At 41.4% G+C, this 27,639-nt stretch overlaps 3 protein-coding genes across 8 annotated transcripts; 1 reads left to right on the top strand and 2 right to left on the bottom strand.

Annotated features, from left to right (window-relative positions):
- Window positions 1–808: 808 nt before the first annotated feature.
- On the bottom strand, window positions 809–3,656 carry LOC110530352. 3 transcript variants are annotated; one of them, XM_036986600.1, is made up of 2 exons: window positions 3,530–3,656; window positions 809–2,061 (listed from the first exon to the last, which is right to left on the bottom strand). In XM_036986600.1, the coding sequence occupies exons 1-2, from the start codon at window positions 3,572–3,574 to the stop codon at window positions 952–954; spliced, it is 1,155 nt and encodes a 384-aa protein (XP_036842495.1). In that variant the 5' UTR covers window positions 3,575–3,656; the 3' UTR covers window positions 809–951. The 3 variants fall into 3 exon arrangements, with proteins under 3 accessions (XP_036842495.1, XP_021469021.1, XP_021469012.1); XM_021613346.2 differs by lacking the exon at window positions 3,530–3,656 and adding an exon at window positions 2,590–2,681; XM_021613337.2 differs by lacking the exon at window positions 3,530–3,656 and adding an exon at window positions 2,415–2,582.
- Window positions 3,657–10,297: 6,641 nt separating this feature from the next.
- thumpd2 (THUMP domain containing 2) lies at window positions 10,298–23,195 on the top strand. 4 transcript variants are annotated; one of them, XM_036986571.1, is made up of 11 exons: window positions 10,298–10,314; window positions 16,866–16,924; window positions 17,237–17,354; window positions 17,477–17,892; window positions 18,077–18,154; window positions 21,319–21,371; window positions 21,499–21,586; window positions 21,782–21,853; window positions 22,073–22,187; window positions 22,444–22,564; window positions 22,695–23,195. In XM_036986571.1, the coding sequence occupies exons 2-11, from the start codon at window positions 16,874–16,876 to the stop codon at window positions 23,011–23,013; spliced, it is 1,431 nt and encodes a 476-aa protein (XP_036842466.1). In that variant the 5' UTR covers window positions 10,298–10,314; window positions 16,866–16,873; the 3' UTR covers window positions 23,014–23,195. The 4 variants fall into 4 exon arrangements, with proteins under 4 accessions (XP_036842466.1, XP_036842473.1, XP_021468986.2 ...); XM_036986568.1 differs by lacking the exon at window positions 10,298–10,314 and adding an exon at window positions 16,723–16,753; XM_036986578.1 differs by lacking the exon at window positions 10,298–10,314 and having other exon boundaries at window positions 16,708–16,924; window positions 17,500–17,892.
- LOC110530346 (transmembrane protein 178A-like) lies at window positions 23,196–27,406 on the bottom strand. Its single transcript, XM_021613323.2, has 4 exons — window positions 26,648–27,406; window positions 24,455–24,568; window positions 24,186–24,323; window positions 23,196–24,054 (listed from the first exon to the last, which is right to left on the bottom strand). The coding sequence occupies exons 1-4, from the start codon at window positions 27,150–27,152 to the stop codon at window positions 23,807–23,809; spliced, it is 1,005 nt and encodes a 334-aa protein (XP_021468998.1). The 5' UTR covers window positions 27,153–27,406; the 3' UTR covers window positions 23,196–23,806.
- Between the last annotated feature and the right edge of the window lie 233 nt (window positions 27,407–27,639).

Raw genomic sequence — 27,639 nt, 5'->3', positions numbered from 1 at the left:
ATACATTACATGTGACACCACAGGGTATCTCTGCTGGGTGCTAAGTTTAAAAGTCCGGTAGCTTCCCTCCCCCCTCTAAGTAACTAACTCTGAAAAGGAGGATTTGAGTTACAGTAAGAGTGGCTGAGATGTCAGAGTAGGGTGTTAAAGGTGGCAGGTCTGCGCAGAGTGACATCACAGAGCCCAACTCTGTTCCTCTGGCAGTGTTGGCTCACAGGCCCACCTCACATGGATAGCTAATGCTACGTGACAGAGAGGCAGGGAGGAGAGAAAAGAGAGAGAAAGGGATGGAGATCGAGAATAAAAGAGAGAGCTTTAGAAAGTGTAGAAGTGCAGAGTACTAATCACGTAGCATTAGGAGAGCAGCTCCGTCGCTCACTTTGACTTGTAATTGTAGCAATGAAGTGTGACTCAAATGGCATTCAATTTGACAGGCCTCGATAAAGTTTGACACATTCCTACATTACATTCAGCCATGGCAGCAGCAAAACCATTAAGAGTTTATTTTCAAAGAATCAGCTGTTGCTTCCGAGCACTCTACAAAGCTGTAGAAAAGGTTATTGAACTGAATGTGAGGACAAAGTAAGAAAGAACCACTTCCACAAAGCACGAAGAAATCAATTCAAACCTGCAAACTGCACTCAAGCATCCTTTTCAATACCATAGACAATTAAGTACTGTGAACTGTGCTACTTTTGCCATTTGTGTCTGTACAATTAGTTTCTCGCATTATAACAATTGATTTGCGTGGGAAGGAATTATTCATGGGCTTTTATAATATATTTTCTCAGAAATTCATAGGAGAACATTAGCATTGAATAAACCAGATTATTATTCAACATTTGATCATACATACAATACAATAAATGCACATTTAGTCAAGAGTGTTCGTTCAGTTCTGTGGATTTTGCATCTTGCCTTTGCCTGTATGAAAGTCAACATGAACATGTGCTATCTTCTGTCTAGGGGTTCTGTTTCCACTATGCTCAGCCTCTCGTTGGGGTCCGTTGGTTCTTGTACCATCAACTTCATGCGTAGACTCTCTCTGCTGTTGAGAAAGTACCTCTCCAGGTCTGCAATGGGGCCTTGTGGAGAGAACAGTCGCTCTAAATAGGCTTGAGCACACATATCTGAAGTGATCAGGACAATGCCAGGGGGAGCGTCCTCAGGTAGGGGTACACTCACACTCTTCCCTAACTCTTTATCCACCACAGTGAACCCAGTCACACTCCCCTCAGTCAGAGGATCCTCCCCGGTCTGCAGCCCTCCCCTACACTTTATCACAGTCACCGTACTGGCTTTGTAGCATCTGTACGCAGGTAGAATCTCTCTGAAGTCCTCTTGGTACTGCTCCATTGCAGCCTGGACGACCAGCGGGTCTCCTCTCTGCTCTAGCCTGGTCAGGTGCAGCAGCATCTGCGTGTGAAAGGCGGCGCCGCTGGCCCAGTGCTTCAGGGCCTTGGAGCTGGGGCCTTCCCTGAGCATGGTGTTCTTCAGCTGGGTCAGCAAGTAGCTCAGCTGGCCCTCCAGACGCTGGGTGTCTTCTCTCAGCTTCTGCTCATCCTTCAAGTGCATCCGGCAGCGCTTGAGGTACTCCTCCATAACGTCCTGGAGCTCCGCTCGCCGTTCCTCGACTTGGCAACCCCTTGACCTCACTGACCCCCTGGACGAGGCGTATGCCGTCTCCATCACCATGGAGACCACCAAGCCCACCAGGCCTGCAACCTTGGGCTCGTCAGAGAAAGCGACCAGGCGGCTGATCAGCTCCTTCAGGTAGGTGGGCGCCCGGTTACCTACGTGCCCCTGCAGCTGGCGGAGGTGGTCCTGTAGGTGGGCCCTGGAGTCTAGGCTCTCTGGATTAGCTAGCAGATAGTGGTCGACGGCAACATCAGGCAGAGCACCGGCCTCCAACATGGCGGAGTAGAGCAGAGAGCCAATAGCAACCTGAGCCTCCGACTGCTCCTTTTCTGAGGCCAACAACTGCCCCATGATGAACGTCAGGATATCTGGGGGTGGGCAGGCGAGTGTGTTGTTGATGTAAATGCACGATGAGAAAAAAGCCTGTTGAAGACATAGGGAAGAAAGCTTAAACACAGTTGAGTGTTTATCATACAGTGTTTATTACACAGTTCATAAAGTATACATTTGAGACACACTTTCAGTTTCAGTCTAGAATTATACATTAACCTCAGGTTAACCTTTGGTTAGTTATGCCACTGTACATGCCATGTAAACAACTGTCCTCCTTATAGAGTAGCCTAAATTCATTCTAATCCTTAGCCTAGTGTAAGTGGTGAGATGATTTGTATGTGTCTCTTTATAAAGCAATTGGTTACGTGCTAAAACCTTGTAAAAGCTTTAAAAACGTTTTTAAAAAGCATTCAATAAAAATAATTATGAACAGGATCACGTACAGTGCACAGAAAGGAAGTTGTTGATTTCATCATATCGCCATTCTCTCAGTATGAATAACCATGCCATAAAAAAACGTTACAAATAATCGAACAACACTTCACATATCAACTGCGTTCGTTTAGCTTTGGGCTCTTCCCTTACTGTAAGGCATTTACCGGGGAGTGTGTTCCTTACCGTTGTATACAGCAGCCAGCTAATATGGCAGACAGTGGCCTGATTTTCTACACTGCAGCACTAAATCCAAGACAACAGGGAGAGAAACTAGGGCAGGGGAAAAACTAGAGCTCCCCCTACTGAATACTGCAAGGTCGAGCAACCATTGAGCCTTTTATTCTATAAAATGGGCCAAGGGCTGCCAACACATTTCCCTTCTTTAACTTTATAAAATGGGACAAGGGCTGCCAACACATTGACCGTCTTTAACTTTCTAAAATGGTCCAAGGGCTTCCAACACATTTCCCTTCTTTAACTTTATAAACTGGGACAAGGACGTTGAGTCATGTACTCGTGTAATGTGTTTTATTTTACCATGACTTCAGTTTTCATAGTGAATGCAGTCAAACTATCCATTACAGTGTTAGTGTATGCTAAACCAATACTCAACCATTGTTCAGCAGTTTTATGTGGAGATGACCAGGGATGTTATCTTGATAAGTGTGTGAATTGGACCATTTTCCTGTCAAAATGTAACGAGCCTTTTAAGCGTGTAAACTATTCAACTAGCTATGCGAGCAACTTTTCATCTACCATATTACACTCTTGCTTAATGCAACAAAACCATATTACACTCTTGAATAATGCAACAATTCACAAGCATGTACAGACATCTAAATGGTTTATTTAATTGCCCATACACTAATTTAGTTTGAAGACAATAATGTGGTACAACAGCTAGCAAGCTATAGCTAACGTTAGCTAGCTAATGACATTTGATTCCTCAAGTAACATCAGCATTGTAAAAATGTACCCCTCATACGAATGTAAAAATACAGTACAGTTATCATACAGTGTCATTCATATTATACAGAGCTTGGTAAACAACATGTCTGCATCCTCCTCACATACTAACGTACTAGCTAAGTTAGCTAGCTAGTTAGTTAGCTGAACAATTTACCTTAGAACAAACCAAGCTTAATTTCATCAATATCATGCAAATCATTACATGGGGAAAAGTGTGACTTAAAAAGTTGTAAATTCACTGGCGAGTTGCTACTTGCATTCCTGCCTGTTTTCTTTTAAATAAAATGATGGTGTGTTGAGATTCCCTTAAAGCTACAGCGTCAATTTCAGAGTAACTGGCTCTTACTTTCAGTTAAAAACTCAATAAAACAAGTTTATAATATTAGGAAAATGCACATATATTTCAGTGGTTTCAAAAACATTGCTCTGCTATTACAGTGTATTATTGTCCCCCACAATGAAATCGGAGAGGGGACAGTGGATGGTTCTCCGTTTGTCCGTCCACTGACCCGATTTTGACATAATTTGAGTGAATAATGCGTCTTGCCATAGAGATCCGGTACTTACAAAATTACTCTGATTGTCCCAAGGCGGGAGCTATAGTAATGAACGTACATTTGTGAGTCACACAAGAGAGGAAGTGGCGAAGCGAGAGGGCTAACTAGGCCAAAAATCTATCTTCTCCAGCAGGTGGCTGGAGAACATCTAAAGAACAATAAATCACCAGGTGTTGATGGAATTACATCAGAATTTTACAAATTATTTTCTGAACAAGTAGCTCCCTTCCTATTTGAAGTCTTTTTAGAGAGTATTAAAAACATTGTTCTCCCTCCTACAACGAGTCAGGGGTTAATAACACTGATACCTAAGCCTAAAAAAGAAGTGCTGCTCATCGATAACTGGTGTCCAATTTGTCTTCTTAATAATGACTATAAGATATAGCCTTACTACTTGCAAAAATAATTAAAGAAGTCCTGGATGCAATCATTGATGAAACACAGTCTGGCTTCATGAGGAACAGACATATTTCTAACAATGTCAGACTAGTATTAGACGTACTTGACTACTCAGACCTAATAACTGAGGATAGCTTCATATTATTTTTTGATTTTTATAAAGCATTTGACACAGTAGAGCATCAGTTTCTCTTCTACTCCCTTGAAAGACTTGGCTTTGGGGATTTTTTCTGTATGGCTATTAAGACTCTCTATGCAAATGGTAACAGCTCTATCAAATTGAAATATGGCACCTCACCTAGATTTGAGTTAAAGAGAGGAATTAGGCAAGGTTGTCCTATCTCTCCGTACCTGTTTTTATTAATCACCCAACTTCTTGCAAATTCTTTAAATAATAGTCCTGTACAAGGTATTTCCATAGCTGGTAAAGAAATTATTATAAGCCAGCTGGCTGACGATACTACACTTTTTCTGAAAGACGCTAACCAAATTCCCATATCGATCAATGTGATACAATCCTTTTCCAAAGCGTCTGGTCTATATCTTAACATTAATAAATGTGAACTCATAGCTGTCAAAGATTGTGTGACACCTTCATATTATGGTATTCCAGTAAAAGAAGAACTTACATATTTAGGCATAACCATTACAAAGGATCAGAAGTCTAGAGGCTTTCTAAATTTTAACCCTCTTATTAAAAGAACCCAGAAGAAACTAAATCAATGGCTACAAAGGGACTCATCTTTAAAAGGTAGAGTCCTAATAACCAAGGCTGAAGGTATCTCTAGACTAACATATGGTGCTCTATCATTATATCTTGACCGTAAAATAAGCAAGGAGATAGACCAGATGCTTTTCAACTTTCTTTGGAGAAACCGTACCCATTACATTAGGAAAACTGTTGTAATGAACACTTATGAGAATGGTGGACTGAATTTTCTGGACTTTACTACTTTAAATAATACTTTTAAGATCAATTGGATAAAACAATTCCTAAGAAGACCCACTTCTATCTGGAATTTTATTCCTCATCATGTCTTCTCTACTTTTGGTGGCCTTAACTTCATGTTGTTTTGCAATGATAATATTGACAAAGTTCCAGTGAAACTTTCTGCTTTTCATCGGCAGGTTTTCTTGTCATGGTCCTTAATTTATAAACACAATTTTTCTCCACACAGATATTATATATGGAATAATCGGGATATATTGTATAAAAATACCTCTCTGTTTTTAGAATATTGTTTCCGAAATAATATCCTATTGGTGAGCCAACTGGTAAATGCAGAGGGTCTTTTACTCAGTTATAAGGAATTCTTATCACTTTACAAGGTCCCTGTAACACCTAAAGATGTTGCAATTGTTTTAGATGCCATTCCCGCAGGTGTTGCTATGTTATTCAGGAACATGTCAAGACCTGACCCTCAGAGCCTACCTTCTATTGACCCTGTTGACTCATCAGTAGGAAAGATTTGTTTCTCTTTTGGTCCATTCAACAACAGAGCGATACAATCCTTGTTTCAGCAGGATGTTGTATCTTATATACTTATATACTTATATATTGTATACCTTATACCTTATGTTGTATTTATTGGAATGGATTTATTGATAATATCTGTTGGAAAAAAGTTTGGATGTTGCCACACACATACCTACTTGTTAACAAAATTAAGGAAGTTTCCTTTAAAATTATTCATAAATATTATCCTGTCAACCACTATATGAAGAAGTTTAAGGAAAACATCAACTCAAATTGCTCCTTTTGTAATGACCACCCAGAAACAGTTGTGCATCTTTTTTGGCATTGTATGCATGTAAGAAAACTGTGGCAAGACATCAGTAGGTTTATAATTGAACACATTTATGAAGATTTTACACTATTGTGGAGAGATGTACTGTTTGGATTCTTTACATACAATAGAAATAAGCGGAATCATTTTTATGTAATTAATTTCATTATTCTTTTGGCCAAATTTCATATACACAAATGTAAATTTACAAACAGAAAACCACATTTTCGTACCCTACAAAAATAAATTGAACTGTATTTTAAGACAGTTAAATGCTCTACTAACAAAAAAGCTGTTACGCTTTTTTGCAAGTATATGCATGTCCCTTAAGGTCCTTGTGTAATTGTAATGTGATATTGTACCCCCTAGCTCGATTGTCTATTATTTGTAATCTATGTATGCTTGTGTTCCCTCATGTGCTTTGTGTATTGATTTGATATTAATAAATAAAAAAAATACAAATAATAAAAAATAATAAAAAATAAAAAACATTCTCCAGCAGGTGGCGTTTTGTTTTTGGCACATGACATGGAATACAGGGAATGGATTAGCTAGAGACTGCAGGACTCGACATTAAGGGCTGCCTGCTGGCCCGGCAACATCTGCTGAGCTCACGGGCCTGGTGGGCCACTTAATCAAGTTTTCATATGACCCACCATATGCAGTGCATTTTCAAACTCCATAACAGAAGGAGAAAAAAATGTAGTCCAATATTTGTATTTAATCCTTCACAATCTTCCTGCTGTCTGACGCGTTATCAACCAGATTTGCCCTCAATCTCGAATGAGCTCCTCCTCAGTAAGGGACGTCCCCCCCCCCCCCCCCCCCTCCTTTATTGAAAATTAGTGTTATTTTGTTAAATTTCGATTTTTCATGAGGGGGGGGGGGGTAATCTAACTGCACTGTCCAATTTACAGTAGCTATTACAGGGAAAGAATACCATGCTATTGTTTGAGGAGAGTGCGCAGTTATGATCTATGTATTAATATTATCTATTCATCTATGTATTAATGTATTAATAAATCAAGTAGGCACATGTTGCGCCTGGGCTGGCATAGTACGTTATGTCCTTTCTCTTGCATTTCAAAGATGATGGTACAAAAACATGCAAAAAAATGCATGTTTTTTTCTTTGAATTATCTTTTAGCAGATCTAATGTGTTATATTCTCCTACAACAATTTAACATTTCCACAAGCTTCAAAGTGTTTCCTTTCAAATGGTGTCAAGAATATGCATATCCTTGCTTCAGTTCCTGAGCTACAGGCAGTTAGATTTGGGTATGTCATTTCAGGTGAAAATTGGAAAAAAAGGGCGGATCTTTAAGAGGTAAAAAAACAGATTAATTTCCGAAGCTGTTCATGAGCTACGTCCTTTATTTATAAACTGAATATCAACTGTTGTTGGCAAGAGAGCCGCAACTCCTCACACAGCTGATTGCTGCACATAAATAAATGTGTTCTAATCTGTCTATGGTTCTAATAAACCCAGTCACTATGCAACGTTCCTAAATATAATCTCGGGAAAATACAACAGTTTTGATTGCAATTATTGAAAAGAGTGGGATCCCAGCTTGTCAGGGATGTATAATGTATTCCTCAACTCCAATTTTTTTTGTTTACAATCTTGAGTGTCTGACATGAATATCAAATAAGTAACTGTGGGAATCTTGTCGGCCATTGGAATGCATAAACAGCAGGCCTCTATTATAAACACACACAAAAAAACACATGATTTTTTTAGTGTCAGTGGGAGTTTAAGGACATTAAACAAGCAACATTATCATATTTAGAGTATGTGATCTAGCTAATGATTAGCCCATTGTGGTAAACAAGGCAGAAAAGCAACCCTGTGCTTCAGCCATGTAGCAACAATTCTGCAACAGACAGGTGATCATGCTTCAGTCATGTAGCTACCATGCTGCAACAGACAGGTGATCATGCTTCAGCCATGTAGCTACCATGCTGCATCAGACACGTGATCATGCTTCAGCCATGTAGCTACCATGCTGCATCAGACAGGTGATCATGTTTACTGCTGAAATAGCACAACTGCCTGATAATATGGACCATGTACAGGCCCTAAAGATATAGCTTTTTTCATCAATATGTTATTGGGTTCATTTCTGGAGGGAATTTTACGTTGTAAACGGTTTAATATAGGCTATATGTCATCGTTGGTGCACTCTGCATCATCCGTGGGGAACAACATGTTTACTGTTGCCTTTTGTTTTTATTGTGGGAGTGTCGTGCTCAATGAGACAATTCTGTTTACACTGCCCTGCTTGGAGGGGGGCAACTGTCGAGTGAGTGTCGTGCTCGACCTCCGGAGGTAGTGGTCGAGAATCAAGATGTGACAAGGTCATATTACAGTAAAAGGTCTAGCCGAGGGTATATTCTAGGAAACTATATATATTCTAGCAATCTCTCATAGTGAGAAGAGCAGCAACAGTAGGAATGGCGTTTTTATCATTGCTATGACATTTCAGAAACAATGGTGGTTAAATACACACCAAACAGCTCTCTCTCTCTCAAATGTTATTGTCTTTTGATGGTTTGGGTCATTTTGGCTCAGTGTTTTTCTTGCTGAAGGGTAAGTACACAAAGAGACATTAGAAGGTTATTATTTTGGAGCCATCTGAAGACATTGAACATTTGTGCGAATGGCAGAAGACTTTGTGGGCTTTAAACAGTATAAAAACACGACAGTAAATCTATTTTTCATACAGGCAAAAAGAGACAGAACATTCTCGTTGAAGAAAGAATATTTCGGTATTTTGTTGATTTTGCCTTGCTTTGAAGTTGGAGCACATTTTCCTTCCATCATTACTTAAGGGAGGCCCTGGTTGTCGGGTCTAAGCCCATTACTGGAGAAGGCTGCCAAACTGTCACATAATAAGGGTTTTGTATGCGACAGACATCAGACCACAGCAGAGGCTCAGATCCATCACAATCAAGAGAACAGACTTGAGCAGGGGCTAATGTTGCTCCCTCAGTGTTATTAAATCCCATTCACTAGATCTCTGATGTCTTGCCGTATCAAATTACCTTTTAATTGCATGATAATTGTGCCTTAATTACCTCCTGGATCCCTGGTGATAAGTAACTAATTGTTGTGTAAGGCTTGTTTGGAAGCACACCAGGTTTGTTGGTGAGGTTCGGGCCTGCTCCTCCTGGCCTCGGACCTTACCAAGGGATACATTACAACCTTTATGGAGGAGGACATTTGTTTATGTGGTGTTAACACTGCAGGAATTTAACCACTTTTCTGCTGGTACCCAGTTCAAAACTAAATATTGGGTGCTGGAAAAACGTTTTGCCAGTGCTGCAGACGGCTATAATGGTCCACTAATACAATAATATTAAAGGCCCAATGCACTACTTTGTGGATAAAATATATAATAACATCAACAGTCCCTTATCTCTGGTATGTCTTGGCATGCATCATTCAAGACTACGTTTAAATTGTGTGCAGCGCAATAGACATACAATGCACAATGTCTCAGGATATTAGCCAGACAAAACCCGTTGAGTTCAACGATAAATAGTGGCTGGATTCAGAGCCGGTCCTGGACATTCTGCCACCATGTGGTATGCCCACCATTTGTAAAACAGGCCATTGGCTTTACTAGGCCTGATTCCTGTGACTAATCAATTTGGCTATTGAAGCTCTGAGTATCAGCTACCCATCTTTATCAGGAGTTATCGGGAGCCTATTTGAAATATGTTTAGGCTACACAGCGGGAAATGCAGAAGAATTGTATTTTTCGCTATGATCAGCTTGTCAAAAATTGACGGATAGGCTACAAACTTGAAACCACTGATCACGACAATGGTGTTTAAACAGGGTGTTTAAGTAGGCTAAACTAGCCAGCTGCATTTGCTAGCTAAATAAGTGTAACTGAAACTGAAAAAAAGGATGAACTCTCTCTTCTATCTCTCTCTCTCTCTCTTGCTTCTCCTTCATTTTGGAATAAATTAATTTGTACAAAACTGTTCAACTATTGTCTTTCGCTCTCTTTGAGTCAACTACTCACCACACTGTGTGCACTGCAGTGCTAGCTAGCTGTAGCTTATGCTTTCAGTATGTCAGTTCAAGCTGCAAGAGCTCTGATAGGTTGGAGGATTTCTTCCGGAAGTTGTCATAATCACTCATAATCCTCCCCTTCCTTCTCTGAGGAGCCTCCACTGGAGCTAAGGTGAATTCAATTATTTAATGCTAGGACATTGATTGCAATATATTAGTGCTTTGTTCCTTAGCCTCTAATAATTGCATAAAGGTAAACCTAGACACGTGCATTTTATAGTATTATTATGAGTGGTGACGCAAGGCTCGCAACCTTGGCTATACCCACAGGACATGAGTATGGGCCTATAGCATTCACATAGTAATGGAGTCAGATTGATACATGTAGTTTATTATTCTACAATATCATTTTTACACATCTACATAATCGGGTCAGTTGGATCATTTCCATCAGAACAAACTATAAATGGTGACTCATCAAGTTTATGGGAATTGTCTATATTACACTACGTTAGCAGTGGTGGTAATGACAGCAATCTGAATGTGCAAAGGCCAGAGCAATACTAGAGTAAGGAACTTCAAGATGGTAGACACTAGATCAGAGGGTACGATCAGAGCAGTAGCAATGATACCATCACTCTAGATGACAATAGTGACATTACAGCAACCTGTTATACAAACATGAACAGCCGCACATGGTTCATTGTGTCTGGTCTCTCTGCAAACACTCCCTTCCCAAATCCTTCTGGTATTGTGCATCGCTGTCACGTCTTCGCTGTCTTCTCTCTCTCTCTCTCTCTCTCTCTCTCTCTCGGTTCCTACACCAAAGTGAAAGGTCTCATTTCCATGTGAACATGAAGTGGGGAGGCAGTGCAATACAAACGCTGAACAGAGCCGCTTAGCAGGAAGCCGAGCATGGAAATTGGCTCAGACCCTGTAATCAACATGAGTCACTCACCTTCACAATGAATGTGCTCAGTCATTACCCAGATTCTGGGTACACTCACACCTAGCCATTTACTTCCATTTCAACTGATTATGCCTCTTAAGGCCCCCACTTTGAATGTAAATCACCCACTGAGTCAATATGCACGTTGTTTTGCGGATATACTGTACTGCTCGACAGTTCAAGAGATTTTTAACATTTCAGAAAATATACCGGCAAACTAAGGAATAAGGGAATTACAGCATTAATAATGCCCATACATTTCACAAATTTGTCACTTATAGTATTATTTTATTTTGTATCCCATTACTGTTCAGTGTAATGAAAGGAAGATAATTGGGTTGTGCTTTTACACTGTAGTGGATCAAAGCTGGCTGCATACCACTCATGTAGTTAATAACTAAGGTTGAATCAGTAAGGCTGGTCTGAATGCTAGCTGACTTTTAACTTCATTCAGTAAGCACAATATAAATCACATTGTTTTATCTTCTATGGTCATAGTTGGAACGTACACTATTATACAAAACACTAAGAACACCTGCTCTTTCCGTGACATAGACTTGACCAGGTGAATCCAGGTGCAACCTATGATCCCTTATTGATGTCACCTGTTAAATTCACTTCAATCAGTGTAGATAAAGGGGGGGAGACAGGTTGAAAGAGGATTTTTATGCCTTGAGACAATTGAGACATGGATTGTGTATGTGTGCCATTCAGAGGGTGAATGGGCAAGACAACATATTTAAATGCATTTGAACGGGGTATGGTAGTAGGTGCCAGGCACACCAGTTTATGTCAAGAACTGCAGCACTGATGGGTTTTTCACGCTCAACAGTTTCCCGTGTTTATCAAGAATGGTCCACCACCCAAAGGACATCCAGCCAACTTGCCACAACTGTGAGAAGCGTAGGAGTCAACATGGGCCAGCATTCCTATTGGGACACCTTGTAGAGTCTATGCCCTGACAAATTGAGGCTGTTCTGAGGGCAAAAGGGGTGGGGGGGGGGGGGGGGGAGTGCAACCCAGTATTAACAAACTCAAACATGGTCAGATACAGAGAGAGAGGGGGAGAGACTGAGTTACGTGTCTTGTCTCAGCCAGTCTCTGAGGCTACATTACAGCTTGTAAAGGGCGGGTTAGGACGTGGTTAGTAGAGACGGGATAGACACTGAGATAGCTTGATGAAGTGTAATGTTGGAGAATGAGGCTCAGAGCGAAATAACATTTAATTGGTTTGTATGGCCCTTGGTGTCCCGTCAGACATACAATACAGGTCCCAAAGAGATTAACTCTGCTTATCAAAATGGCGGATTAATTAATCAGTGAAACAATGTCATTATAGTGAAGACATCTCACTCAGAGTTTATTTACCCCTAACAGTGCATAAAGATTTTACAGCTAATATGCAGTAATTAGACGTGGCGATGAAGTTGTATGATTGCCCTGTTGTTTCCTTGTAGCTACTCTCCCAGTTAGTCCTCTGTACTCCCCGTTCCCTTCTATGTTTTATGGGGCGTAGAAAATAAAAACAAGTTAATGCAGAGCGATAGATCATGCCAGTTCTAAGGCTGGTCCACCATTTTAAACAATGTAGCATTTAACCAGAAGAGTGAAGCTAATTATTTCAAATGGCAGCTCGTGAAACAGTATTAATGTCTAGTTTCTACATGGTTACATCTAATATATCGCACTGATGAAGAGTCTGAAATTAGAATTGAAAAAGAATTAACTAGCAGGAGAAACATGCAGAGATGTGGGCCTAGATGTCAAATTCAAACAGAACATGTTCAAATAGAACATGACTTCATGCCACGATTATTAGAGATTTGTTATTAGAACAATCTGCTCCAGAGATTCTGAAAAAAAAGATTGTTTCCATTCAATGACAACAATATGATAACCCATTGTTACATGGTGGTCCTGTGTTACTCAGTAGATAAAGCACGGCGCTTGCAACACCAAGGTTTGTGGGTTTGATTCCCGCTGGACCCACCTGTAGGTAAAATGCATTCATCACTGAAAGTTGCTTTGGATAAAAGTGTCTGCTAAATGGCGTTATTAATTTACATGGAGTGTACAAAACATTAAGAACATCTTCACCCTGTCAGAACAGTCTCACGAGGTGTCGTTCCAAAGGGATGCTGGCCCATGTTGACTTCAATGCTTCCCACAGTTGTGTCAAGTTGGATGTCCAAGGCTGGCCTTCGTCAGACATTTTGAAGATAATAATAGGTCTATCTCTCAGTCATTAACTTTGACCGAATTGTACAGTGCCTTGCGAAAGTATTCGGCCCCCTTGAACTTTGCGACCTTTTGCCACATTTCAGGCTTCAAACATAAAGATATAAAATGTTGTTTTTTTTTAAGAATTAACAACAAGTGGGACACAATCATGAAGTGGAACGACATTTATTGGATATTTCAAACTTTTTTAACAAATCAAAAACGGAGAAATTGGGCGTGCAAAATTATTCAGCCCCCTTAAGTTAATACTTTGTAGAGCCACCTTTTGCTGCGATTACAGCTGTAAGTCGCTTGGGGTATGTCTCTATCAGTTTTGCACATCGAGAGACTGATTTTTTTTCCCATTCCTCCTTGCAAAACAGCTCGAGCTCAGTGAGGTTGGATGGAGAGCATTTGTGAACAGCAGTTTTCAGTTCTTTCCACAGATTCTCGATTGGATTCAGATCTGGACTTTGACTTGGCCATTCTAACACCTGGATATGTTTATTTTTGAACCATTCCATTGTAGGTTTTGCTTTATGTTTTGGATCATTGTCTTGTTGGAAGACAAATCTCCGTCCCAGTCTCAGGTCTTTTGCAGACTCCATCAGGTTTTCTTCCAGAATGGTCCTGTATTTGGCTCCATCCATCTTCCCATCAATTTTAACCATCTTCCCTGTCCCTGCTGAAGAAAAGCAGGCCCAAACCATGATGCTGCCACCACCATGTTTGACAGTGGGGATGGTGTGTTGCTTTTACGCCAAACATAACGTTTCTTCCACATGTTTGGTGTGTCTCCCAGGTGGCTTGTGGCAAACTTTAAACTACACTTTTTATGGATATCTTTAAGAAATGGCTTTCTTCTTGCCACTCTTCCATAAAGGCCAGATTTGTGCATTATACGACTGATTGTTGTCCTATGGACAGTCTCCCACCTCAGCTGTAGATCTCTGCAGTTCATCCAGAGTGATCATGGGCCTCTTGGCTGCATCTCTGATCAGTCTTCTCCTTGTATGAGCTGAAAGTTTAGAGGGACGGCCAGGTCTTGGTAGATTTGCAGTGGTCTGATACTCCTTCCATTTCAATATTATCGCTTGCACAGTGCTCCTTGGGATGTTTAAAGCTTGGGAAATCTTTTTGTATCCAAATCCGGCTTTAAACTTCTTCACAACAGTATCTCGGACCTGCCTGGTGTGTTCCTTGTTCTTCATGATGCTCTCTGCGCTTTTAACGGACCTCTGAGACTATCACAGTGCAGGTGCATTTATACGGAGACTTGATTACACACAGGTGGATTGTATTTATCATCATTAGTCATTTAGGTCAACATTGGATCATTCAGAGATCCTCACTGAACTTCTGGAGAGAGTTTGCTGCACTGAAAGTAAAGGGGCTGAATAATTTTGCACGCCCAATTTTTCAGTTTTTGATTTGTTAAAAAAGTTTGAAATATCCAATAAATGTCGTTCCACTTCATGATTGTGTCCCACTTGTTGTTGATTCTTCACAAAAAAATACAGTTTTATATCTTTATGTTTGAAGCCTGAAATGTGGCAAAAGGTCACAAAGTTCAAGGGGGCCGAATACTTTCGCAAGGCACTGTAACTAATTCTGTCAAATGTTAATCTTACAATAATGTTATACAATGTTACGGTGTTATTAGCCCATATATTACAGGGAAGCGCTTTCTATCAGGGTTGAGGAATTTTTTGCAACAAGGGTCATTCTATTGTAAGACACAAAATTATTATTTTTTCGTGTTCATTCAATCTAATGTTGTGTTCATTCAATCTAATGCACGTCAGAACTATGGAAGTAGGCCTAGATATTTAAACAAAACAAACACATTTCAGAGAGATGACAAAACTTTAATATGCAAGCATGCACATGTCTTCTCAGCAGGTCAGAACACCTGGTCTCCAATGTCAGTGGAACATTCTGTGCTGTAGTCAAGACGGTCACAGAGGGGAGATTCATGGTGATTGAGAGTTGAAAAGACTAAGAGAAAGTTCCCACAAATAATCATTGCTTTCAATGCCAGAGACATTATGGAAGCCTGTTTAGGGAATAGTTGGGTAAGTTGAGCCAAAAGGTTAGTTGAGCCAACCCTTGTTTCTAGGAAACCATACACAACATTTATAATTTGACCAAATATTTAGGAAGAGGTCATCATTTCATGGAAAGGAAGAAACCACATGGAAAAAGTGGTAACAAGTTAGGTCCAAAAAACAGATTTGCATTTATTGTGTTAGAGGTTTCATGATTCTTGTATCTAAACCGAAGTAGATCATTTTAAGATTGTTCTATACATCAGTTGGGGTCTCTATTAGCTTCAACATGAAGTCCTAAACCCGAGCATGAAAGTGCATTCTTGTAACTGTAGGGGCTAATATAGGTCAAAAATGTACCTTGGGGTAAATTGAGTCAATGGCCACGGGGTAAGTTTAGCCAATGTAAGTGTTTTCTAAAGCAAGAAATTATCGCTGGGATATAAGGTAACACCAGGGCCTGGCCTATGCGAAGTGTTTAAAACAGTACACAAATGTTTTTAGGTGTAACACGCCTGTGTTAAAAAATTATGATTAAGAAAATGATTAAAATACACAGAAAAAATGATTGTGATGAATTGTGTTTTGGAAATAAAGATAGACATGCTTTTCAAAAGGTCATATTTAATACAATACAGAAAAGTGTAGGGCTCTCAACTTACCCAGTCCTTCTTTTCAACTGACCCCAAATACAAGGTAAGATGTACCAAGATACTTTTAAAAACATTTCTTCACAAGCTATGTTTTGCAAACTGTCATGTTTATTTCCAGGAATACAATACATCCTGAAATCTATGTAGATATCTTTGTTATAAATAATACTATATTTCCCTTGACGGAGTCATACTGAATGTAAAAAATGGCTCAACTTACAACACTCTCCCAAACAGTTCATCCATTTAAGTATTGATGCATTTTATTTGGATGCCTTCTATGTGATCATGCAAATCTACATGAAAATGTATGAGCAACTCTGGCACATTCAAAGGATGATACACAGAAACATTCGTAAAGTGCTCTTTCCTTACATGGCATTATTCACTTTTATAACCCAACTCTCAGGGTTATCACTAGTTACCACAGCCACAGTCAAGGTTGGCTATATCGTAAAAAAATTATGAAAACACAAATTTGCTTTTTGATCTTAATCTAAGGTTAGTGTTGGGCATAAGGTTAACAGTGTGGTTAAGGTTAGGTTTAAAATAACTTTGATACATTTTAGAAATGGGCGGGGTTTAGGACTTTGTGATTGTGGTAACTAGCAATTGTCAGTTGTGTTATTGAGGCTCTTTTGTAGTGCTAAAGCAACCTCTGCTGGTCATCGCGGAAATAACCAGTTGCCTCTTCGGTATTTCCGTTTCCGTGTAAACAAAACAACATGGCAGCCCACGTAGGTACTGGCATGGAGATTTCGAGTTTTACTTTTATAGCTTAGCATTTCTAAACTCGACAGTATGAACGACTCAAATTGTCAGTGTGCTGCTCTAAAGTTATATTGCACCGCAGGGAACGGCATGGAGCCTTTCCTGATTCAGGAGGTGAAGACCAAACTTGCAGCCAAAGATGTGAGTAGTCAAGTTAGTTCCAGGCTACAGTATTCGTGTAGCTAACGGTAGTAATAATGTGCAATGAATTTATATGAAACACTAGCCAATAAAGTAATACCGTTTATATAAAATGGTCTTCCTCTTAACTAGCCGGAAGCCAGGCCGCTGACTGCGCATGCATATTGCATAGGTTGGCTGCTTGGAAAAAGCCAATCGTACATCCTGGCTCTCTATTAATATTTTCTTATTAACAACTGTAAAGTTCATGTTGTTGACATGATTATATGTTAGGGAATTCTTAGTTTGCACTAAATAATGTGTATTGTTTAGGTGGATCACATCCCTGGAAAAGTGTTCTTCACCACCTCGTTTGAAATAAAGCAAGTGAGGGAGCTGAAATCTGCAGAGAGGCTGTTTCTACTTCTAAAGCGACTCTCGGCCCCTACAGGTAAGCCTACCAAATATTCTGTATGAATATTTATCCTCCCTGATTAAAAGTATGAAGCTGCAATTAAATGGTTTGCACAGGACTTTATATTTTTACTGTAGTTATTTTTCTGTCACACTCAGCTAAAACACCATCTGGTATCCAGTCAAGGCTCATGGGTGATGGAAGTGACTGGACCAGAGCTGTGTTGTCATGGAGATGCCTGCAGAGAGACCTGATGATGAGAAGCGACTGTACCTTGAGCCTGGGCCTACCAGGGAGGAAGAGGAAGATGGAGGAAGAGAGTGGTGTTGAGGGATCAACTTGTAACGGGCCAAATGGAACACAGAAGCTGGGGCTAGGGGGAGAGAGACGAGAATTAGGACTAAGCAAGGATCACATTTCATCAACAGAAGACTCTGGAAGTGTAAACTGTGTTGCAGGGGACAAAGATGAAGAGAACCGTATAGAAGGAAGCCGTGACAGAAAGACATCCACAGTGTCTTTCAGAGTGAACTGTCGGTGCAGTGGGGCCCTGTCCAGACTTTTCTCTCCCCAGGTATGCACTTTGGAGGAGAGAAGGTATTTGTCACATCTTTGCTTCTTAATGGAACTTCAACCTATGAAGCAAAATGCATATGAGAACAGGTGTTTAGTCTGGTAGGTTTCAGGTTATTGTGTTTTTTTTATGAGGTGATAGAGGAGGATTTGACTTTGTCCTGTTTGTGATGGTGTCTGTCTAGGATCTGAGTAGGATCATTGGAACAGCAGCGAGCAGACAGCTGGGTTGGAGAGTGGACCTGAGGAAACCAGATCTGGAGGTAATCTGAACCATACATGGTCATCGCCCTAACATAGAGGTAATGTTAACCATACATGGTCATCACCCTAACATGGAGGTAATGTTAACCATACATGGTCATCGCCCTAACATAGAGGTAATGTTAACCATACATGGTCATCACCCTAACATGGAGGTAATGTTAACCATACATGGTCATCACCCTAACATGGAGGTAATGTTAACCATACATGGTCATCACCCTAACATAGAGGTAATGTTAGCCATACATGGTCATCACCCTAACATGGAGGTAATGTTAACCATACATGGTCATCACCCTAACATGGAGGTAATGTTAACCATACATGGTCATCGCCCTAACATGGAGGTAATGTTAACCATACATGGTCATTACCCTAACATGGAGGTAATGTTAACCATACATGGTCATCACCCTAACATGGAGGTAATGTTAACCATACATGGTCATTACCCTAACATGGAGGTAATGTTAACCATACATGGTCATCACCCTAACATAGAGGTAATGTTAACCATGCATGGTCATCACCCTAACATAGGTAATGTTAACCATACATGGTCATCGCCCTAACATGGAGGTAATGTTAACCATACATGGTCATCACCCTAACATAGAGGTAATGTTAGCCATACATGGTCATCACCCTAACATGGAGGTAATGTTAACCATACATGGTCATCACCCTAACATGGAGGTAATGTTAACCATACATGGTCATCACCCTAACATGGAGGTAATGTTAACCATACATGGTCATCACCCTAACATGGAGGTAATGTTAACCATACATGGTCATCACCCTAACATGGAGGTAATGTTAACCATACATGGTCATCACCCTAACATGGAGGTAATGTTAACCATACATGGTCATCACCCTAACATGGAGGTAATGTTAACCATACATGGTCATCACCCTAACATGGAGGTAATGTTAACCGTACATGGTCATCACCCTAACATGGAGGTAATGTTAACCGTACATGGTCATCACCCTAACATGGAGGTAATGTTAACCATACATGGTCATCACCCTAACATGGAGGTAATGTTAACCATACATGGTCATCACCCTAACATGGAGGTAATGTTAACCATACATGGTCATCAACCTAACATGGAGGTAATGTTAACCATACATGGTCATCAACCTAACATGGAGGTAATGTTAACCATACATGGTCATCAACCTAACGTGAAGGTAATCAGGAGGTTATATTAATTTAGCCATAACCATAATTGGATGATTACCACAACCTGTGAGGAGATTCTCATATTTCTTTGTCTGACCATGCCAAGTGTCAAAGTCCATTTAAATATTCTGCAGTCAGGCATGTTGACTATACTGTTTATACACTGAACAAAAATAAACGCAAAGTTGGAATTGAATGTTCGTTTCTCTGCCATAAGCTGCCTCCAGTGTCATTTTAGAGTTTGGCAGTACGTCCAACCGGGTTTACAACCACAGACCACCTGTATGGAGCTGTTTGCTGATGTCAACGGTGTGAACAGAGTGCCCAATGGTAGCCGTGGGGTTATGGTATGGACAGGCATAAGCTATGGACAATAAACAATTGTCGATGGCAATTTGAATGCACAAAGATGAGATCCTGAGTCCCATTGTCGTGCCATTCATCTGTCACCATCACCTCATGTTTCATCATGATAATGTATGACCCCATGTCTGTACACAAGGATCTGTACACAATTCCTGGAAGCTGAAAATATCCCAGTAAATATGTTCTTAACTCTATTTTCTTGACTGCATTGTTGGTTAATGGCTTGTAAGTAAGCATTTCACGGTAAGGTGTTGTATTTGGCGCCTGTGACAAATAAAATGAGATTTTCTTCCATGGCCTGCATACTCACCAGACATGTCACCCATTGAGCATGTTTTGGGATGCTCTGGGGGATGCTCAACAAGTACGACAGCGTGTTCCAGTTCCCGCCAATATCCAGCAACTTCGCACAGCTATTGAAGAGGAGTGGGACAAAATTCCACAGACCACAATCAACAGCCTGATCAACTATATGCGAAGGAGATCGTGTCGTGCTGCTTGAGGTGAACATTCACTCCAGTCTGAGGTCCTGAGCGCTCTGGATCAGGTTTTTATTAAGAATCTCTCTGTAGTTTGCTCCGTTCATCTTTCCCTCGATCCGGACTAGTCTCCCAGTCCCTGCCCCTGAAATACATCCCAACAGCATGATGCTGCTACCACCATGCTTCACCGTAGGGATGGTGCCAGGTTTCCTCCAGGTGTGACACTTGGCATTCAGGCCAAAGAGTTCAATCTTGATTTCATCAGACTGGACAATCTTGTTTCTCATGGTCTGAGAGTCTTTAGGTGCCTTTTGGCAAACTCCAGGTGGGCTGTCGTGTGCCTTTTACTGGAGAGTGGCTTCCAGCTGGCCACTCTGCCACAAAGGCCTGATTGGTGAACTGCTGCAGAGATTGTTGTCCTTCTGTAAGTTTCTCCCATCACCATAGAGAGAAACTCTGTAGCTCTTTCAAAGTGACCATCAGGGTTCTTGGTCACCTCCCTGACCAAGGACCTTCTCCCCCGATTGCTCAGTTTGGCCGGGCGGCCAGCTCTAGGAAGAGTCTTGGTGGTTCCAAACTACTTCCATTTAAGAATGATGGAGGCACTGTGTTCTTGGGGACCTTCAATACTGCAGAAATGTTTTGGTACCCTTCCCCAGATCCGTGCCTCGACAGAATCCTGTCTCGGAGCTCTATGGACAATTCCTTCGACCTCATGGCTTGGTTTTTGCTCTGACATGCACTGTCAACTGTGGGACCTTACATAGACAGGTTTGTGCCCTTTTGAAATCGTTGTTCGATCAATTGAATTTACCACAGGTGGACTCCAATCAAGTTGTAGAAACATCTCAAGGATGATCAATGGAAACAGGATGCACCTGAGCTCAATTTCAAGTCTCATAGCTAAAGGTCTGAATACTTATATAAATAGGTTTTGTTTTGATAAATTTGCAAAAAATGTCTAAAAACCTGTTTTCGCTTTGTCATTGTGGGTTATTGTGTGAAGGTAATTAATTGAATCCATTTAGAATAAGGCTGTAACGTAACAAAATGTGGAAAAAGTCAAGGGGTCAGAATACTTTCCGAATGCACTGTATATCATGTGTTTCCTCTGTAGGTGAATGTGTATATGAGTGATGACCACTGTGTCCTCGGGATACCTCTCCTCAGGTTGGTGACATGATCAGAACCTGTTCTTGCCCTCTGTGTCGACAACTGTATTCAATGTCTATTTCCTTCTGGATATCTCTTCTAGTTGACTATGTCTAATAGTGTATGCTTCCTTCTTTCTCGCCAGGCTTCCTTTAGCCAACCGGAGTTATATGAAGACTACTGGGCTGAGATCCACTATAGCCTGGGCCATGGCCTCTCTGTCAGACATCAAGGTACTGTAGCTACCTCATGGCATGGAAGGAGTTCCTCTCTCCAGCTCACGTGTTTGGTCTCATCTTCCTCTCTTTGATGTTTGGTTGTGTTCTGAGGTTCTGTGCTAACATCAAAAGGGCCAACTATTTTGTTCTCTTCTCACACCGTCGCTTGGCCTAGTGTGTTCTGAATGTATTCCCTCCTCTCTCTACCAGCCTGGCTCTTGTGTGATAGACCCGATGTGTGGAGTGGGAACTATTCTACTGGAGGCTGCACATGAATATCAGGTGAGTCTTCTGAGGGAACCTTTTATATTGATCCCATTTTAATGTTATGTCATGTGGGATGCTTGTGTTAGATTTTTGACGTGGATGTAGTTAAGGGATGTAATTGACAGAAAAATGTTGTAAACATGCTGATCCTTTTTTAATTCCATTACATTTGTATAATTCCACTTAAATATGTTGTTTTGTTCAGAAATTCATAGTGTTTTTTTCTCTAAACAGGATGCCTTTTTCCTGGGTCTGGACATTGACGAGTCTCAGTTGGTGAAAGCTGATCAGAATGTGGAGTTTGCAAAGTTTGGGGATAGGGTGCAGCTGCTGCAGGCATCATCCAAGGGTAGGAATGCCAATCCACTACACATGAGTTATTGTGAAGTATGCTGTTTATGACCATTTGTCATGTATGACTTCATAAAAATGTGGTTAATTCTGACGTATGTACTGTAGATCAAATTAGGTGTTTTAATGCATGTAGCAGTTGTCCCTGATATACTGTAGGTATAATGGTATTTGTTTACCCACAATGCAGTAAATTATTCTGCATGATTTCCTGATTTAATTCATTCCTCCTCGTTTTCCTCCTTTCTGTGAAGAGATTCCACTGCCTTCCTGTAGTGTGGATGTCGTTGTCTGTGACGTCCCTTTTGGGAAGAAGTTTGGCACCAAGACTGACATGGCTGCCTCTCTTCCAGTGATTGTGAGAGAGATGGAAAGGTATTGTATTTAGCTAACTGTAGTATCACGTATCCCAATTTCATAATTGCTCAAATAAACATTCAGGATACAGCAAAAGTTGAGAAAGGAATTGCTTATTGATTGATTTATATTAATCATGTTTTTTCAGAGTTCTCCGTGTGGGTGGGACCCTGGTTTTGCTGCTTAGTCCCCAGCTCTCCTGCCTGCTGAAGAAAAGCATGACCCCCAGACCAGTAACCTCACACACCCAGGGAGAGGGGACTGGGGTGGGATTAGGAGGGGATGTGGACCCCTCCCATACCCCAAGCCTTTTCCCCTCACTGCAGCCCCTAAGCTACCACAGAGTGAGCCTGGGAGCTATAGATGCTCTTATTCACAAGTATGTCAAGATACTGACTGCTACTACCACACTCAGTGGACCTCACTGTATACACACACTCAACCCCTGCATAGTGGAGCCCGAGTGAGACTTTTAGGAGATGGATACACTGGATTCAAGAGACATTCACACACACTTCAAAGACAATACCACCTGTGAAACACAGAACATCACTGTATCAATTTGGCATGGTTAGAATTTTACCGACGTGTACTGTACTACCACAAAATGAAGAGAAAAGCTTAAATGTCATAGAATGTCAAACCCAAATGTGTTACTACTTTTATTCTATATTTCCAATTACTTTGTTAATGGTGGAAGGAAATAATGCATAGTTCTTGAGTTTCACTTCTCAGGAGTCTGAAATTCTGCAGCTCTATTTACCCAATCAGACCACGACTCACATCCAACAATTATACACTGTCTGCGATTAGATGACGGAATACATCCACTGAGACTAAGGTAAATACACTCCGCTTTGGTTCCACTGGGAGGATCAGGGGTTGATAACCATTGATGATGGGGGGGGGGGGGGGGGGGGGGGGGTTGAGCCACATCATTCCAGGATGTTTTGCTCCATGGAGGTAACCTAGATTTAGATGCAGGGTCTAGTAGAAGCACTCAGAAGGGTTTTCACCCTGAAAACATAGGAGTCAATGTTAGTCCCAGGCGCCTGCTGCAGCAGTGTCAGACAGATGTCTGGGGATGGGCTTGGTCAGCAGGCTGTTGATGTGAAAGATGCAGTAAGAGGTGTGTCCGACGCAGTAAAGGGGTGTGTCGGACACAGACATACTAGACTCTTTCTTCCTACAAGCCCTTGCTGCAGCTCAGTGTGTGTGTAACACACAGCAAAGTGTATATCAAACGCAGCAAGATGTGTGTCAGACACCGGCGTTGGGGGCACCCTTGCCCTGCTGGGCTTTGCTGCTGCTACAGCTGAGGATGGGGAAGGTGGTGCACAGGCATCCAGACGTCACCGTCAGCCCCAGACTGAGCCAGGCACAGAAGCTGGACCAGCTGTAGCCATGCTCCACGTCAGCAGGCAGCCCGTAGATGAAGGGAGGGACCCTGGCCAGGTCGTAGGACACGTTGGCCGCGTAGGTACACAGGGAGATGGTGCTGAAGATACCTAAGAAGGAAGAGGGACCGCAAAGAGAGGAGGAGAATGTGCAAGAAAAATCAGTTGTTTAAGAAAACGGACTATCACAATCAGGTGAGGGTTTTTTTTAGGAGGGGGGGGGGGGGGGGGTGTAACAGTACCTGCCATGAGAAAGAGCAGCCCAGAGACGTGCTGAGTGAGAGACTTCTCCCAGGCGAAGCTGACAGACGCCACGATGCAGCCACACAACAGAACGGCTGCCGCCATGCCTAGAAACCCTGCTGTGATCCGCCGCAGGTCTGACATCGGGAAGTAAATGTAAATTAATATATGCCAACCTTTTGAATGGAAGATAGTGGGAGAGTAATAGGATGTCTGAATGAATCAGGCCCATCAGGGAACCTCCTTCATAATGAGAAAAGGATCTTACGTAAGAGGTGCCACTCGTCCTGCTGGATGGTACGGGTCAGGTTGAGAGGGATGTTGCGGAGACGTATGGGCTGGGAGAAATGGTACTTGATGATGGTGCATCGCTGGGCTATACCTGCACAGAGACAATAACTTGTGTGAACATAATGTGTATCAGGTTAAGGCCAACATATAGAAAAGGGCAAGTGTTTCTCAAGGACAGTTGTCTTGAGAAAAGCTGTACTCATTTATTAAGTAGACTCCCCTGTTTCTAGACTTTATAAAGCCCAAGGGGGTCTACTTTCACTTTAATGCCATGATTTATTCTAGCATCTTAACTCTATATAATTAGTTGCTATAGTATGGTCACGTACACGATAAGGTTTACTTTGATATTCAGACCTACATGTCATGTGAACAGACTTCATAATAGGGTTTTAGAGGCTGTAAGTTAGAATTTTACCCACAAGATGGCAGATTTGACTTCCTCTAGACTAGTAAAAGCCAAACGTGGAAATGCCGCACCAACCCAAATAGGTCTACTACATCTCTGATAACTAACATGTTTTGGAGTGATGTGTACTGAACAACAATATAAACGCAACATGTAAAGTGTTGGTCCCATTTTACATGATCTGAAATAACTGATCCCAGAAATGTTCCATACGCACAAAAAGCTTATTTCTCTCAAATTTTGTGCACAAATTTGTTTACATCCCTGTTAGTGAGCATTTCATCTTTGCCAAGATAATTCATCCACCTGACAGGTGTGGCGTATCTAGAAGCTGATTAAACAGCATGATCATTACACAGGTTCACCTTGTGCTGGGGACAATAAAAGGTCACAAAAAATGTGCAGCTTTTGTAACACAACACAATGCCGCCAATGTCTCAAGTTTTGAGAAAAAGTGCTATTGACTTGCTGACTGCAAGATAGTCCACCTGAGCTATTGCCAGAGAATTGAATGCTATTTTCTTTATCATACGCTGCCTCCAACATCATTTTATTGAATTTGGCAGTACGTCCAACCAGACTCACAACCGCAGATCACGTGTAACCACGCCTGCCCTTCTTCACCTGTGGGATCGTCTGAGACAGCTACCCGGACTGCTGATGAAAATTAGGGGTATTTCTGTCTAATATATCCCTTTGTGAGAAAGCTATTTCTGATTGGCTGGGCCTGGCTCCCAAGTGGTGAGAGTTTGTGCCCTCCCAGGCCCACCCATGGCTGCACCTTTGCCAAGTCATGTGAAATCCATAGATTAGGGCCTTATTTCAATTGACTGATTTCCTTATATTAACTGTAATTCAGTAGAATTGTGGCATTAAGTATGACAGGGATCTGAACTGCTCCCCTTCCGCAAACTATATACCAATATTACAAAAAGTTGGCCTACTGACATTTCCATTGTCACTATATTAATTGGTATACTCAATTTTTATTTGAGAACCCTAGCTGACCAAACTCAACTCCACGATTTCGAGCTTTTGAGCAAATTTCCAATTGATTGAGTTCACAGCATGTTATGTACAGAAGGCGCCCATTAATCTATTCACATATATTCATATTGATATCACGTTCTATCCTCATGCAAATTATATGGATCATAGAAATATAATGTATATTGAACACATCCAACGCTTCCTAGAATGGCTTTGGTGTCAGCTCAAATGTAATGACCTTGATTTCTGACAGATGCAGTCTGAAGCTGATCAGATCAGAGAGCTTCTCTGAGGTCTGTATGGTGGACACACTCCACCACGCATGCAGCGTGTCTACACACATAGGCCATAGTGGTTATCCAAATTAATAGATTTGTTATGGACACAAATATACACAACCATGGCTTACAGATGGGCTAGACCCACACAGAATCTCAGAGGACAACATGATAGTTTAAAACATGTTTTGAAGCTATACATCGTTTGTTTACAAACACTGAAATTACAACAAAAACAACTCCATTTTGGGTTATAATGGGTTTAAGTCAGTTGTAACCTACTAAACTCATTCGTTTTTTTCAAGGATCAATGGATATATCATTAATTGAAATGACCATTGAACAGCATTGCATGCATTTACAAAAAGGCCTATTTCTTTCAGGAAAGTTATAGGCCTATATATTGGGTCGGATGTTAAGTAATATCTCCAAGGGATGCGGTTTCACTGCAACGCACTGGGCCCCGGGTCAAATTCCCCACAGCATTTCTTACCCTTGGATATGAGGTTGTCGATGTCCTTGTCCTTTCCTAGATAATAACATTTCCTCCAAAGTCCAGAGTAAGTGGAGAAAATGGGGCGCCCGCATTCCGTTTCTAAAATTCCCATTCCCAAAATGGACCTCCAATTTTCCAGGAGCTCCTCTCTACTCCCGACGTGGATCGCCCGGAGCAGCGCCTGGTTCCTCCGAGGATTGCTGCTGTCCATCAGGGGCAGGTGATAGATGGGCATCAACCGGTTCTTGTGTTCGTTGGCGTCCGGACCGAACTGGTCGCAGTTCTGCCTGTGCCGTGTGGTGTCCGTCTCGTACCAGTGGTCAGTCATGATAGCGGTGATGAGAAGCACCAGTGACGCCAGGCTCATGGACAAACTGATAGCTGTCACCAAGGTCTGTTTCTCCATCCTTTGGTCATCAACATTTGAAGAGTTGGTCAAGGAAGCATCTGTCACTCCGTCCACTTCACTCCTCCTAATCAACACGGGTGTGCAGGGCTTCATCCTGTCCTACATGATGCCGAAAAGGCTGTAAAGTCCTGGCATCTCCGGCTGGGTGCAGGCACAATAATAACCTGACTCGTGTTCCTGCTCTCCCACTTCGTCGACTCCCTGACTTCAGTATATCCTATAAATGTGGGATGAGGTGTGTATATCTGTAACCTGTGCGCGGCCGACTCTCTGTGTCCTGTGCTTCGGATTTCCAGTCTTGCGGGATTAAAACAGGTGCGGCGCACAGAGCGCGCGATGAAATGTCAATCATTCTGTCAGCGCAGCAGCGCATCGCTACTAATAAAAGTCCCTGTGGCACGAGAGTCATGATAACACCACTACTACTTATTATAATATAAATATATTATAATTATTTTTAATAGCAACAATGTTTCTTGTCATTATCATAACCTAGATGTGTTTTTCATCATTTCTTTAGTGATATCATAGTTGAAACACAGAACAAACACTTCAACACAGTGCATTAAAATAGTCTATT

The sequence above is a fragment of the Oncorhynchus mykiss genome, chromosome 1 (genome assembly GCF_013265735.2).
Source record: "Oncorhynchus mykiss isolate Arlee chromosome 1, USDA_OmykA_1.1, whole genome shotgun sequence".
In the NCBI taxonomy this organism is placed as follows: Eukaryota; Metazoa; Chordata; class Actinopteri; order Salmoniformes; family Salmonidae; genus Oncorhynchus; species Oncorhynchus mykiss.
This window is presented reverse-complemented; position numbering and strand designations above follow the sequence as displayed.